Genomic DNA, 17,001 nt, shown 5'->3' with positions numbered 1-17,001 from the left:
TATCCTTAATTTCAAGAGGACTAGAAGATAAAAGCAAAGATGTAATATTAAGACTGTATAAAGCACTGGTGAGGCCTCACATGGAGGAATATGAGTGGTTTTGGGATCCTCATTTTAAAAAGAATGTGCTGAAACTGGAGAGAGTTCAAAGGATGTTCACAAAACTGATTCCAGGACTGAATGGCTTGTCATATGAAGTGTATTTGAAGGCTTTGTGCCTGTATGCACTAGAATTCAGAAGAATGAGGGGTGACCTCATTGAAACCTGTCCAATGGTGAAAGGCTTTGATAAGAGTGAATATAGAGATGTTTTCTATGGTGGGAGAGTCTGAGACCAGAGGACACAGCCTCAAAATAGAGGGATGTTCTTTTAGAACAGAGTGAGGAGGAATTTCTTGAGCCAGGGAGTGGTGAATCTGTGGAATTCTTTGCCACAGGCAGCTGTGGAGTCTAAGTCTTTACATATATTTAAGGCAGAGGTTGATAGATTCTTGATTGGGCAGGGCATGAAGGGATACTGGAGAAGGCAGGAGATTGGGGCTGAGAGGAAAACTGGATCAGCCATGATGATATGGCAGAGCAGATTCAATGGGCCAAATGGCCTAATGATGTACCTTTATCTTATGTTCTGCACACAAAATGTACATTTTGCAAAATATTCTGAGTCAAAAGTAATTTTTGAATCATTTTATAATAAATTTATAAAAAAACAAATGCCTTCTACACTTAAGAATACACAGCCACATTGGGGTAATGCCCTTACTCAGTAAGTATTCCATCAAAACTGCTAAATCATTCTTATTAACATTTTCTTATGCAGTAACACAGCGGTGAGGATGGTTTGCTTCCATTCCAGTTCTATGAATGGACTGATGAGGTCAATATAGGACATCAGAGTTTGCCACATGAGACAGAGGTATCTGATGATGTGAATGAGTGGGGATTTTGGAAAGTGATACATTGCTTCTGTGAACTCTCAATAAAGATTTCAAGATTCTTAATGCCAAATAAAATCTTCCAATTTTGTGTAATAATGGACCAGAAATTTCTACAAGCTGCTGAGCAAAATATACCTTTCAAAAAGGCTTCACGAACATCCTTAAATTGTTTTCTTTGTCCTCATGCATGGCCTGCACATCAAATATCAGTGGGTGCAATTCTGGACCACAATACTGAGGAGAATAGTCTGAGAGGGGACACTACTTCTACCATTGGGCTTTAAGGAGATTAAAGACATAGAGTTGGTCGCATCAGTGTTGTGAATTCCTTCTTTATGTAGTCAATGTTCCAGAATTATACATAAGACTAGAGATTTGATCATTGAAGTATATGAGACAAATGGCCCTACACTTAAATTGCACAAAACTTGGTCTAATTATAGAACAATGAGCCCCTGTCAAAAAAGATACAGGAAAGCAGGGATCATTATGAGATTTATGCCAGATTTCAAGTCTTGATCTTCAAAAATTCCTTTCCTCTGATAAACAAAGGAGAACTTCTCTATTATTATATGCCTTCAATGATATGGGAAGTAGTTCATGTTTCTTGGACCTCATTGTCAGTCAGCAGTGTTGCATAATTGGATCAAGTTTTGTGTTTACGCAGTCTAGGGCTTTTTGTCTCATAAACTTCAATTATCAATTTAATATTGTAATGGACATTAGCCTCTAAAAGTGCAAGTATTTAAGCAATATCTACACACTGCTTGATGACTGAAGTTTAGTGACTTTGGTTCTGAAATGAAAGTGGTATGTAATTGAACAATGTTCCATGTGCTCTTACAGATGAGCTTCATTCTGTTAAGAAGTTGTTGGAAGTGAGGTACAGCACTCTAAGGACAAATTCGAAACATTGTTGGGGCCTGAGTTTACAGTAGTTTGCACTGGCTCATCACACCATTCAGACGAATTTCATCTCCTTTCACCCCACCACCACCAAAGTGTTGCAGTTCCCTAACTTAATTCCTAGTTGCATTTAAATTTACATTGTTTAAAAATAGTGCTCTCATGGAGACATTAGAAACAAAGTTGAAATGAAAGTTGATGTCTCAATGAAGAAATAATTAGCTTTGCATCTGTCCTATTTACCTATTATATAAGAAGTATCATTCTAAGTGAAATCAGAATCAGGTTTATTATCACCGGCATGTGATGTGAAATTTGCTAACTTAGCAGCAGCAGTTCAATGCAATACATAATATAGAAGAGAAAAAAAAGAAGAAAACAAGTAAATCAACTACAGTATACTTATACTGAATATGTTTTTTAAATGTGCATAAAACAGAAATACTGTATATGGAAAAAAAAAGGTGAGGCAGTGTCCAAGGATTCAATGTCCATTTAGGAATCTGATGGCAGAGGGGAAGAAGCTGTTCCTGAATCGCTGAGTGTGTGGCTTTCATGCTTCTGTACTTTCTATCTGATGGTAACAGTGAAAAAAGGGCATGCCCTGGATGCTGGAGGTCCTTATTAATGGATGCCGCCTTTATGAGACTCTACTCCCTGAAGATGTCCTGGGTACTTTGTAGGTTAGTACCCAAGGTGGAGCTGACTAGATTTACTATCCTCTGCAGCTTTTGTGGTTCTGTGCAGTAGCCCCTCCCCCCCCCATACTAGACAGTGATGCAGCCTGTCAGAATGCTCTCCATGGTACATGTATAGAAGTTTCTGAGTGTATTGGTTAACATGCCAAATCCCTTCAAACTCCTAATGAAGTATAGTTGCTGTCTTGCCTTCTTTACAACTATATCAATATGTTGGGACCAAGTTAGATCCCCAGAGATCTCGAAACTGCTCACTCTCTCCACTTCTGATCCCTCTAAGAGGACTGGTATGTGTTCCTTCGTCTTATCTTTCCTGAAGCCAACAATCAGCTCTTTCGTCTTACTGAATGCCAGGTTGTTGCTGTGACACCACTCCACTAGTTGAAATATCTTACTCCTGTACGCTCTCTTGTCACCACCTGAAATTCTGCCCACAATGGTTGTATCTTCGGCAAACCTATAGATGGTATTTGAGCTATGCTTAGCCACACAGTCATGTGTATATAGAGTAGAGCAGTGTTGATCGTCAGTGAGGAGGACATGTTATCACCAATCCACACAGATTGTGGTCTTCTGGTTAGGAAGTTGAGGATCCAATTGCAGAGGGAGGTTCGAGGCCCACGTTCTGCAACTTCTCAATCAGAATTGTGGGAACGATGGTATTAAATGCTAAGCTATAGTCAATGAACAGCATCCTGACATAGGTGTTTGTGTTCTCCAGGTGGTCTAAAGCTGTGTGGAGAGCCATTGAGATTGCATTTACTGTAGAACCATAGAACATTACAGCACAGAAACAGGCCTTTTGGCCCTTCTTTGCTGTGCCGAACCATTTTTGTGCCTACTCCCACTGACCTGCACCCGGACCATATCCCTCCAAACCCCTCTCATCCATATACCTGTCCAAGTTTTTCTTAAATGTTAAAAGTGAGCCCGCATTCACCACTTCATCTGGCAGCTCATTCCACACTCCCACCACTCTCTGCGTGAAGAAGCCCCCACAATGTTCCCTTTAAACTTTTCTCCCTTCACCCTTAACCCATGACCTCTGTTTTTTAATCTCCCCTAACCTCAGTGGAAAAAGCCTGCTTGCATTCACTCTATCTATACCCGTCATAATTTTATACACCTCTATCAAATCACCCCTCATTCTCCTATGCTCCAGGGAATAAAGTCTTAACCTATTCAACCTTTCTCTGTAACTCAGTTTCTCAAGTCCCGGTAACATCCTTGTAAACCTTCTCTGCACTCTTTCAACCTTATTAATATCTTTCCTGTAATTAGGTGTCCAGAACTGCACACAATACTCCAAATTTGGTCCCACCAATGTCTTATACAACCTCACCATAACATTCCAACTCTTATACTCAATACTTTGATTTATAAAGGCCAATGTACCAAAAGCTCTCTTTATGACCCTATCTACTTGTGACGCCACTTTTAGGGAATTATGTATCTGTACTCCCAGATCCCTCTGTTCTACTGCACTCCTCAGTGTCCTACCATTTACCTTATATGTTCTATCTTGACTTGACCTTCTGAAGTGCAATACCTCACACTTCTCCACATTAAACTCCATCTGCCATTTTTCAGCCCATTCCTCCAACTGGTCTAAATCCCTCTGCAAGCTTTGAAAACCTTCCTCACTGTCCACTACACCTCCAATCTTTGTATCATCAGCAAATTTGCTGATCCAATTTGCCACATTATTATCCAGATCATTGATATATATGACAAATAACAATGGACCCAGCACTGATCTCTGTGGCACACCACTAGTCACAGGCCTCCACTCAGAGTAGCAATCGTCCACTACCACTCTCTGGCTTTTTCCATTGAGCCAATGTCTAATCCAATTTACTATCTCTCCATGTATACCTAGTGACTGAATCTTCCTAACTAACCTCCCATGCGGGACCTTGTCAAAGGCCTTACCGAAATCCATGTATACAACATTCACTGCCTTCCCTTCATCCACTTTCCTGGTAACTTCCTCAAAAAACTCTAATAGATTGGTTAAACATGACCAACCACACACAAAGCCATGCTGACTTTTTCTAATAAGTCCCTGTCTATCCAAATACTTGTAGATCCTACCTCTTAGTATTCCTTCCAATAATTTACCTATTACCGATATCAAACTTACCAGCCTATAATTCCCAGCTTACATTTTGAGCCTTTTTTAAACAATGGACTACATGAACTATCCTCCAATCCTCCAGCACCTGACCCATTGATATTGACATTTTAAATATTTCTACCCGGGCCTGCAATTTCAACACTAGTCTCCTTCAAGGTCTGAGGGAATACCCTATCAGGTCCTGGGGATTTATCTACTCTGATTTGCCTCAAGACAGCAAGCATCTCCTCCTCTTTAAACTGTATAATTTCCATGATCTCCGTACTTGTTTGCCTTGTTTCCATAGACTCCATTCCAGTTTCCTTAGTAAATACAGATGCAAAAAAAGCCATTTAATATCTCTCCAATTTCTTTTGGTTCCATACATACCCAACCACTCTGATCTTCGAGAGGACCAATTTTATCCCTTACAATCCTTCTGCTCTTAACACACCTGTAGAAGCTGTTAGGATTATCCTTCACCCTGACTGCCAAAGCAACCTCATGTCTTCTTTTAGCCCTCCTGATTTCTTTCTTAAGTATTTTTTTACTCTTTTTATACTCCTCAAGCATCTTATTTCCTCCCTGTTGCCTATACATCTCTCTCTTTTTCTTTATCAGAGTTCCAATATCCCTCAAGAACCAAGGTTCCTTATTCTTATTCATTTTGCTTTTAACCCTGACAGGAACATACAAACTCCGCACTCATAAAATTACTCCTTTGAAGGCCTCCCACTTACCAATCACATCCTTGCCAGAGAACAACCTGTCCCAATCTATGCTTTTTAGATCCTTTCTCATTTCTTCAAATCTGGCCTTTTTCCAGTTTAGAACTTCAACCTGAGGACCTGATCTATCTTTATCCATGATCAAGTTGAAACTAATGGCATTATGATCACTGGAACCAAAGTGTTCCCCTAGACACACTTCCGTCACCTGCCCTCACTCATTTCCTAATAGAAGATCTAATATTGCATCCTCCCTAGTTGGTACGTCTATATATTGATTTAGAAAAGCTTTCCTGAACATATTTTACAAACTCTAACCCATCTAGACCTTTAACAGTATGGGAGTCCCAATCAATGTGTGGAAAATTAAAATCCCCTCCAATCACAACTTTCTGTCTACTGCAGTTGTCTGTTATCTCTCTGCAGATTTGCTCCTCCAATTCTCATTGACTATTGGGTGGTCTATAATACAACCCTATAAATGTGGTCATACCTTTCCTGTTTCTCAGCTCCACCCATATGGCCTCAGTAGACAAGCCCTCTAATCTGTCCTGCCGAAGCACGGATGTAATATTTTCCCTGACCAGCAAAACCACCCCCCCCCCCCCAACCCTTCATCCCTCTGCCTCAATCACGTCTGAAACATCGGAACCCTGGAACATTTATCTGCCAGTCCTGCCCCTCCTATAGCCAAATTTCAGTAATGGCTATGATGTCATAATTCCATGTGTCAATCCAGGCCCTCAGCTCATCTGCCTTTCCCACAATACTCCTCGCATTGAAATATACACACCTCAGAAGATTATTACCACCACACACAACCTTACTATTTGTGACTTTGCATGAACTACTAACATCATTTATTTTTACCCCCATTCCACTATCTACTCTGGCACTCTGGTTCCCATCCCCCTGCAAATCTACAAACCCCATTTCCAGAAAAGTTGGGATATTTTCCAAAATGCAATAAAAACAAAAATCTGTGATAAGTTAATTCACGTGAACCTTTATTAACTGACAAAAGTACAAAGAAAAGATTTTCAATAGTTTTACTGACCAACTTAATTGTATTTTGTAAATGTACACAAATTTAGAATTTGATGGCTGCAACACTCTCAACAAAAGTTGGGACAGAGGCATGTTTACCATTGTGTTACATCACCTTTCCTTTTAATAACACTTTTTAATCGTTTTGGAACTGAAGATACTAATTGTAGTAGATTTGCAATTGGAAATTTTGTCCATTCTTGCTTGATATAAGACTTCAGCTGCTCAACAGTCCGTGGTCTCCATTGTCTGATTCTCCTCTTCACGATGCGCCATACATTTTCAATAGGAGATAGATCTGGACTGGCAGCAGGCCAGTCAAGCACACGCACTCTATGTCTACAAAGCCACGCTGTTGTAGCCCGTGCAAAATGTGGTCTGGCATTGTCCTGCTGAAATAAGCATGGACGTCCCGGGAAGAATCGTCGCCTTGATGGCAACATATGTCTCTCTAAAATCCTAATATACGCCTCAGAGTCAATGGTACCTTCACATACATGCAACTCACCCATGCCGTGGGCACTGATGCACCCCCATACCATCACAGATGCTGGCTTTTGCACCTTTCGCTGATAACATCAGAATGGTCATTTTCATCTTTGGCACGGAGAACTTGACGCCCGTTTTTTCTGAAAACTAGCTGAAATGTGGACTCATCTGACCACAGCACATGGTTCCACAGTCTTTTGGTCCATCTGAGATGAGCTCGGGCCCAGAGAACTCGCCGGCATTTCTGCATAGAGTTGATGTATGGCTTCCTCCTTGCGTAATACAGTTTTAAGTTGCATTTCTGGATGCAGCGACAGACTGTGTTAAGTGACAATGGTTTTCTGTAGTACTATCGAGCCCAGGTGGCTATAATTGTCACAGTAGCATGACAGTTTCTTATGCAGTGCGGCCTGAGGGCTCAAAGATCACGCGCATTCAACAGTGGTTTCCGACCTTGCCCTTAACGCACTGAGAGGTCTCTGAATTCTCTGAATCTTTTCACAATATTATGTACTGTAGATGTTGAAAGACCTAAATTCTCTGCAATCTTGCATTGGGAAATGTTCCTTTTGAACTGACTAACAATTCACTCACGAATTTTGGCACAAAGGGGTGAGCCACAACCCATCCTTGCTTGCAAAGACTGAGCCTTTGATGGATGCTACTTTTATACCCAGTCATGATACCTCACCTGCTACCAATTAGCCTGCTTAATGTGGAGTCTTCCAAACCAGTGTTACTTGAATATTCTTTGCACTTTTCAATCTTTTCACTCTGTCCCAACTTTTGTTGAGTGTGTTGCAGCCATCAAGTTCTAAATTTGTGTATATTTACAAAATACAATTAAGTTGGTCAGTAAAACTATTGAAATTCTTTTCTTTGTACTTTTGTCAGTTAAATGAAGGTTCACGTGAATTCACATATCACAGATTTTTGTTTTTATTGCATTTTGGAAAATATCCCAACTTTTCTGGAAATGGGGTTTGTAGTTTAAATCCTCCCCAATAACACTAGCAAACCTCCCTGCAAGTATATTGATCCCCCTATAGTTCAAGTGTAACCCATCTCTCTTGTACAAGTTCCACCTTCCCCAGAAGAGGTCCCAATGATCTAAAAATCTGAAACCCTGACCCCTACACCAGTTTCTCAGCCACGTGTTCATCTGCCAGGGCATCCTACTCTTACCCTCACTGGCACGTGGCACAGGCAGCAATCCAGAGATTACTACCCTTGAAGTCCTGTTTTTCAACTTCCTACCAAGCTCTCTCTGTCATTGGTACCGATATGTACCATGACATCTGGCTGATCACCCTCCCACCTCAGAATGCTGTGTCCATGATGAGAGACATCCCTGACCCTGGCACCTGGGAGGCAACAAACTATCCGGGATACTCTGTCATGACCAGAGAATCTCCTGTCTGTACCCCTGACTATGGAGTCCCCTATCACTACCGCTCTCCTCTTCTTCCTCCCTCCCTTCTGCACTGCAGAACAAGACTCAGTGCCAGAGATCTGGCTGCCACAGCTTGTCCCAGGTAAGCCGTCCCTCCCAACAGTATCCAAATTGATATACCTGTTTTGGAGGGGAATGGCCACAGGAAACCCTGCACTACCTGCCCTTTCCCCTTCCCTTGCCTGACGGTAACCTGTGGCCTGTACTTTAGATGTAACTACCCCCCGGAAGCTACTATCTATAAACTGCTCAGTCTCCCAAATGATCCGGTGGTCATCGAGCTCCTGCTCCAGTTCCCTAACACAGTCTGTAGGAGCTGAAGCTGGATGCACTTCTTGCAGGTATCGTTGTCAGGGAGACCTCTGGTCTCCCTGACTTCCCACATCCTGTAAGAGGAGCATTCCAACATCCTGCCTGACATATTCTCTAGTCTGAACAAAGAAAAGAAGAAAACAGAAACTTACCGGAACCTACCCTCGCCTCTGCCTGTTTCCTGCCAAAGCCTGATTGAGCCAAAGCCGTCCCAGTCCGACTCAGTCCACTCCAACGATGACCACTATGATGATGGCCACTGTATTTGGCGGTCTTTCTTTTAAACCTTGGCACGCTACGTCATGCGCCTGCGCAGTCTAACCTCTTTTCCCCGAGCTGTTAAAGAAAACCGACCTTCTCTCCACGATGCCTTCAGTCTTCCATTCTCAGCCTGTTGCTTTGATTGAAAAGACCGTTGAAAGTTTTTCTCTCCCTTTTAAAACTTGGCGCACTACGTCGCTACTGTTGACCTATTGTGGAGATAGGCAAATTACAATGGGTCCAGGTCCTTGCTGAGGGAGGAGTTCAGTATAGTCACGACCAACCTCTCAAAGCATTTCATCACTATCAATGTGAGTGCTACCAGACAACAGTCATTAAGGCTACCCATATTATTCTTCTTTGGTACTGGTCTAAATGTTACCTTTTTGAATCAAGTGGGAACTTCCACTGGTATCAATGCGAGGTTGAAAATGTCCTTGAATACTCCTGCTAGTTGGTTGGCACAAGTTTTCAGAGCCTTACCAGATAGTCCATCGGGACCTTCAGCCTTGCGAGGGTTCACTCTCTTTAAAGACAGCTTGACATTGGCCTCTGAGACAGAGATCACAGGGTCATCAGGTGCAGCAGGGATCTTCACAGCTGTAGTAGTGTCTCTCTTTCAAAGCAGATATAGAAGGCGTTCAGTTCATCTGGTTGTGAAACATTGCTGTCATTCATGCTATTGGGTTTGGCTTTGTAGGAAGTAATGTCTTGCAGGCTCTGCCAGAGTTGCTTTGCATCTGATGTTGTCTCCAATCTCATTCGCAATTGTCTCTTCACCCTAGAAATAGCCCTCTGCAAATCATACCAGGTTTTCTGGTACAGGCCTGGGTCACCAGACTTGAATGCCACAGATTTAGCCTTCAGCAGATGACGTACCTCCTGATTCATCTGTGACTTTTGGTTTGGGAATGTATAGTAATTCTTTGTAGGCACACTCTCATCCTCACAGGTTTTAATGAAATTGGTAACAAGTGCAGCATACTCATCTAAGTTCAAAGATGAATCCCTGAATACAGTCCAGTCCACCGACTCAAAGCAGTCCTGTAGATGCTCCTGTGCTTCCCTTGTCCTTACCTTCTTGGTCCTCACTGCTGGTGCTGCAGCCTTCAGTCTCTGCTTATACTCAGGGAGTAGAAGTACAGCCAGGTGATCAGACTTCCTGAAGTGAGGGTGTGGAATAACACGGTAGGCATTTTTGATGGTGGTGTAACAATGGTCCAGTGTGTTGTTTCCTCTGGTATTGCAAGTGATCTGCTGATGGTAATTACTTAGTGATTTTTTCAGACTGGCCTGGTTAAAATCTCCCAAAACTTGGTGAAGGCGTTAGGATGCACTGTTTCATGCATGTTGATCCCATTGCTCAGATCATCTAAAGCCTGATTGACATTGGCCTGAGGTGGAATGTATATTGCTACCAAAATGACCCCAGCGAACTCCCATGATGGGTAAAAAGGAATGAGTATTCCATATACTCATTCCTTTTGAATCAGAACACTCTAAACTGGCCAGTTTCAATTCTCATTGTCTTGGTGAACTAATTTCAACTTCACTCACAGAAGCAGATTTTCCCTGTTGAAGATTTTAAAACTCTGCATTTAGTACAAGTGGAAGAAACGGAAGTTTGTTCTGCTCTGTAACACAAGTTACAATCTTGTGGTCATAGTAATCTGCAACAATACTTGATTTATCCAGAAACCATAATAGAGCAAATTAAACTTTACATGAAGTCATGCAGGAATTAAAAAAGTTGAGCAAAAACTGGGCAGAAAATAAAGAGAAAAAAATATAGCAATAGAGGGAGACGAACAAGGGACAGATTTAATGGTGAAGATGGTGGGGCAGTGATAATTCACAGTCTGGGCCTATAAAATAGCCTAGTCAATAAAAGGTAAGTTATCATCATCTATTGCTGACCTCTGATCTATCCAAGTACTTGTTGTAGACCTTGTCTCCTCCAGGCTTGTGCATTCCAAACTATTTTCAATACTTCTGTAGTTCTGTAGTCTAGTGTAGTTTTTTTTCTGTGTTGTTTTTTACATAGTTCAATCTAGTTTTTGTACTGTGTCATGCAACACCATGGTCCCGAAAAAACACTGCCTCATTTTTACTATGCACTGTACCAGCAGTTAAGGTCGAAATCACAATAAAAGTGACTTGACTTGACTACTTTCACTGGAACAGACAAGAGTGTACACAATAGCTATGAATCAAAGGTGATTATCCAGCCTGCTCCTGCTGTACCACACTGCTCTCACACAATAAAGGTTAATTATAGCAGCTGAGAAAACATCAATAATTTCACATACCTTGGGAATCATTTCTCAGCAAATGCAGATGTTGATTATTACATTTAACACCTCCTTCAGTGTATCAACGTCACCTTTGGCCAATTGAAAAAAGGGGTATTTGAATTTCAATATCCCAGACATGGCTTAGACTTCATGATCTGTCTGACAGCAGTGAAGCTTGTCCTCCTGTAGTTAACATTTGAAAGACACTTAGACAATACGTGTATAGGAAATGCTTAGAGGAATATGGGCCAATATAGCAAACAGGACCAGCTCAGATGGGTGACTTTGTTGTAATGGACAGCACCAAAGGTCAGGATTAACCTACCTGAGTTGCTGGAGAAGATTCCGTGTTGAAAGTTGCTTATTCACAATAAAACCATTGATTCATAATATTTTATCAGATGTGAATTGAAATAATACATTTATTTCATTTTTTTCACTTTAATATGTGAATGCTGACTCCAATTGAGCAAGAACTATTCAGGATGTAATTGGAAACTGCAAATCTGTGGATCAGGAATGCACCACCTCATCAGCAGCCCATTTGCGTGTCAGTCCCCACTTGTTTGTGGAAGAGTCAGCAATTCCTACATTGGCCTCATTAGCCACCTCACATCCATAAAAATGGAGAGGAAATAAATCACCTGTAATCCTGCAATTTCATGTCCACTGTCCTGAAATGTTATTTTTTTAAAAACAGATCACTCCTGGCCTGTTGAATATTTTTCAGGAATGTATATTTTTTTCTTAGAAATGTTCAGTCTGTCCCAGTTAATTATTGCAACCATAAGAGGAACTCAGAGCTCTGTAAGTTTCATTCTTAGTCTAAAGATTTTGTTACATCTGTGACAGGATGTCAGTGGCTGTTCTCTACCTCCTTCCCAGCCCAGAGTTGGTCCGGTAAAATTGTCAGTGAAATTTCTTGGTGCTCCATCTAATCTATATATCCTGAAACTAATACAGATAAAAGATTCTTATTGTTAATGTGGATTTTTGCTAACATTTTGATTAATCTCGCAACAGATCGATGTCATTAATGTACATCCATATCAATCTACAGGATTTTTAACTATGAAGATAATTTATTAAGAATTATATCAAATGCGCCAAGCATCTATGTTCTATGCCACTGTTTATAGAAAGCAAGAGAGATGGCTTGGTAAAATACATTTGAACAATTGAAACTATCTTCATCAAAAATAACGTACATCTTAGCCCATTAATGGCAATCAAATTCCTATTTGGGAAAAATCATAGTTTATTTAATTGATAGTGTTTAGTATATAAGACGTTATCAAATAGTTTTAAGTTGTGCTTCACAAATCTGGATTATTTTTGCTAAAGTTAGTTCATGCTGCGGTAATATTTTATTCACCATATGTTAACATTTGTCTCAAGGACAGCCTTCACTTAAATTTGCAAAAGTGGGAACAGTGGAGTAAAAGACTGGAATTGCCACCGTGCCCACGAATCTAATCCGTTCCTTCATCTTCGTCACTTCAAGTCACGTTATCACTATCACCGCGCCGACAGCATTCCGCACATGCGCCTCTCAGATAGAAGTGACATCTGAACTTGACAAACTCTGTTAATCGTTCTTTACTTCACTGTCATTTAAATTGTTCATCAGCACCTGCTTTAACAGAGAAATGACGAAGCTCGCCGAAACACCTGCTCCTATGGAAGTAGACACAAACTCGGAAAAGATTGACATGTCCCTGGGTAAGTACAGATTTTCCTAAAGTTATGTGTACGTTTTTGTGACGCGAATCAGGCAGTAAGTCTTCATTACAAGGATATAGAATGTGTGATTTGAAATTGATAATTTTGAACTTTTAATGGGATCTTGGGTTAGTTATTAAAGTGTGAGATATAGCGAGATCCAAATCGTTGGAGTCAGTACTAAATAAGGAGCGATGATATCAAACACCGTAGCGTCACACGGCTGTGATCATAAATACTGCGGCCGTGGATCGGCGTTGGTTTAAATCTGTTTGACTATCAGCTGGTGTTTGTAAACTGATGGTTTACTGGTTTCTGAGACATTGTGCTGCTGAAATGTCCTCTTAAACCAGGTGTTCGCAACCTGTGGTCCACGGCTCCACGGTATTGGTGCGCGGCAATAAAAGGGGGTTGGGAGCCCCTGTGCGAGTAGTTTTAAAGCGCGGTCGTAAATTCAGTAAGTCAACAGATGAAAGGTTTGTTTTTTTTCTTCTGGGAATTGCACGATCCTAGACTGATGAAAATCCAATCCAACGCAGTCATCTTGGCATCATCTTTGTTTGTGGAGAAGTGGCTGGCAGCTGCTTTTCCTTCAAGTAGAGAATTGATCGTACAGTTCCAATTATTTTAGTAAGAAAGACAATCATTACTTCTTGTATGTACATCATACTTGATGTAGAAAAAACAACAACGTTAGCAAGGATTGGTAGATTAGCGGGATGGGAAGATAAAAAGACGCACCAAAGGGTATGAGGTGATCTGGTTGAAAATTGCAAAATGCTTACGGGGCTCGACCGGATGGATACAGGAGTGATGTCTCCTTCGCTGCGGACATCGTCATTTCACTGTGGGTGCTGTAATGAAATTAGGAGACATTTCTTCACTCAGAGTAGAGGGCTGATGAAATCTTTGGCATTCGTTATTCTTCAGTAATTCAATACTTTAAAGTAGAGATTGATAGATCTCTGGATATTAAGGGACTAGAAGGAAATGGGTAAAGTGCAGTAAAATTGAACTTTAGTAGATCAGTCCTGATGGTAAAACAAGTTCACAGAGCCAGATAGACATTCTCTTGCTTCGAATTTTATGCAACAGGGTTTAGTAGCATGGTGACCAATGTATTGGTGAAAAATTGATTTTGAGAAAGGGTTCCATGGAGTTTAAGGAAGCACCAGGACAGAGGGGCTTCAGAAGATAATCCAGAGTGAGTTAAAAATGGTTTTGCCATAACAATGATATGCATGGAGGAAACAATTCAGAGGAGCTGGTCATTTACAGAACGGACCAAAAATAGCACCAAAAGAGGTTGCAACAGCAATAACATAAATAGCCTCATAGAATTCCAGATGTAAAACACAAAAAATGCTGTCCAACTCATTATAGCCATTAATAAAATAAAGCTTTCCAACAAATTATTGCCTTCTGGCTCTGCGGGTAAAGGGCTTCGTGCATCATTGAAGCAATTTTCATTCAGTAGATTTCAAAATCCTATCATTTCCTTACTATTGCTCTAATCCTCCCACCAAATTCTTTAAAGGTGTGTTCCTACTTTTGAACATGATCCTAAAGGAACGAAGTCCTTCCAATTAAGCCCTTGTTGTTTTAAATTTTTCTCCTTGTTCAAAAGAAAATAACCCAGCCTATGGAATGTTTACTTATGGTTAAAAGATTCTTCTTGCTGTAATATTCTTGTGAAGCTGCCTGCAATTTCTCTACTGCATTATTCTCTTCCCAATACTCAAGCTGTGGCCTAATTGGTGTTGTATTCAGTTCTAATACAACCTTCTTGGTCTGATATTCTATATCTTGTCTATAAATAAAAACCATCCTTTATGTCTTTTTATCTACTGAATTTACGTAATTGGAGATACACTCCTACATATTTTCACAGATACCATTGGACAGGAGACACAGAAGCCTGAAGTTCCACATCAACAAGTTCAAAAACAGCTGAGGCCCTTCAACCATTGGGTTTTTGAATGAACCAGCAAAACTCTAATCACTACAGTGTAGCAATAATGAGACCACTTCGATCATTTTGCACTGAAATGATCTTTCTGTGTTTTAATTGTATTCTTTCTTGATCTTTCTTGCTGGAGGAACTCAGCAGGTCAGGCAGCATCTATGTAAGGGAATAATACACAGTTGACATTTCGGGCCGAGACCCATCATCAGAGCTCAGTGATTATACTTTGCTTCCTGACACTCAGCCAATTTTAAATCAATCTTTGCTCTGATCATGGATCCAATAGCTTTTCTTTTGTTCATTAATTTATCATGCTCACTTGTCAGAAGCCTTGCTAAAATCCATGTAGACCACATCAAACAGACTTCCTTAATTGAACCTATTTGTTGTCAAGCACGATCTTCCCTAACAAATATATTTAACTATCCCTAATTTATCTGTGCCTTTCTAAGTCAAGGATTAGACTATTTTATGGACTTGATTCTAATAATTTCCCACAGCTGAAGTTATATTAAACAACTCCAGAAGGGACAGTTCCTCCTAAACTGGAAGAGGGCTAATATACTTTATTTTCTGTTTAGAAGTCTATGGCTAATGGTCTACTGCAGGGATCAACACTCAGACAGTTTCAGTTTATTGTAAATATTAATGGCTTGGTTGAGAATGTTATAGGAATGATTAGTAAGTTTGCAGATTGCATAGAGGTGGTGGTGATGTGGAGAGCAGTGAAGGTTGTCTGAGGCAACAACAGGATACAAATCACAATGAGATGACATTGGGAAAGTCTATAGCATAATGAGGGAGGTGGCCTGATGCATGTTCTTTTTTCCCTAACACATCAGCATATGTCTTTTGCCTCTACAGATGCTGCTTGACCAATTGTTCTTCCTGCCTTTCAGAGACTTGCACCGGTTTATAATGTACCCATTCTGGTGACTATTACAACACTGATCCATCTTGAATGAATATTTTGAGGCCAGTGATTACTGTGTCTTTCATGATAGAACGCCCTGCTTGGTTCCAGCTGAGCTACTTGTGGTGCCTTTGTTACAAGCTCTGAACAGAAAGACCACATCACCATTACTATCTCTGTGGGCTCTGTGGTTACACCTTGAATCATGAGCTGAGAGAAGATGCATCATGTTTTTAAGTGTCATCTCCAATTATGCCACTATGCTGCCTTGAATGTTAGGCCTGCTGGTTTAAACAGCGCCAGCTATTTTCTCTTATTTCCCAATCATCACCTTAAGTAAACCTATAACATCTGGTCTAAAAAAGTCTAGAAAAGACATGCATTTTCCAGTGTGCTTAATTTGATCATACTTTCTCTGGTTGTAGTTGTCCAATATCTTCAGAATGGAGTGTCACTTCAAGGTTTACACTGTGCTTGACATTATAGTTTGTGTGTCTGCAACGTCCATCTTTAGTCCTACCACCTGCTGCAAGATTATCTTCTCCTTGTGTAATGTAATATTTCTCGGGTCTGTGCTCTCTGCTTGCACCTCAACAAAATATTTCTATCATTCAAATTTGGCCAATTACTCCTCAATTGGTCAACTCACTTTGATCACCAAACTGATGAAAGCTGTCATGGATAGTGCTATCAAGTGGCATTTTCTCATCAATAAACTCACACAAAATGCTGGTGGAACACAGCAGGCCAGGCAGCATCTATAGGGAGAAGCGCTGTTGACGTTTCGTGCCGAGACCCTTCGTCATGACTAACCGAAAAGAAAGATAGTAAGAGATTTGAAAATAGTGGGGGGAGGGGGAAATGCGAAATGATAGGAGAAGACTGGAGGGGGTGGGATGAAGCTAAGAGCTGGAAAGGTGATTGGCGAAAGTGATACAGAGCTGGAGAAGGGAAAGGATCATGGGACAGGAGGCCTCGGGAGAAAGAAAGGAGGGGGCGGGAAACTCAAACTCAGGTTGGAGGAACAACACCTTATATACTGGCTGTGTAGCCTCCAACCTGATGGCATGAACATTGACTTCTCTAACCTGTTAATGCTTCTCCTCCCCTTCTTACCCCATCCCTGACATATTTAGTTGTTTGCCTGTTCTCCATCTC

General features: G+C 40.8%; 1 protein-coding gene across 1 annotated transcript in view; it reads left to right on the top strand.

The window, feature by feature from the left end:
- The first annotated feature begins 12,825 nt into the window (after nt 1-12,825).
- The window catches only part of LOC132397763 (UAP56-interacting factor-like), a 75,647-nt gene continuing 71,471 nt past the window's right edge, over nt 12,826-17,001 (top strand). The window contains exon 1 of the mRNA XM_059976528.1: nt 12,826-12,964. Within this exon, the coding sequence (XP_059832511.1) occupies nt 12,892-12,964 (73 nt within the window). The 5' untranslated portion in view covers nt 12,826-12,891. The remainder of the gene's footprint in view (nt 12,965-17,001) is intronic.

The sequence above is a fragment of the Hypanus sabinus genome, chromosome 8 (assembly GCF_030144855.1).
Source record: "Hypanus sabinus isolate sHypSab1 chromosome 8, sHypSab1.hap1, whole genome shotgun sequence".
Taxonomy (NCBI): Eukaryota; Metazoa; Chordata; class Chondrichthyes; order Myliobatiformes; family Dasyatidae; genus Hypanus; species Hypanus sabinus.
Note: the sequence above shows the minus strand (reverse complement) of the source record. Positions and strands in the feature narration are given on the sequence as shown.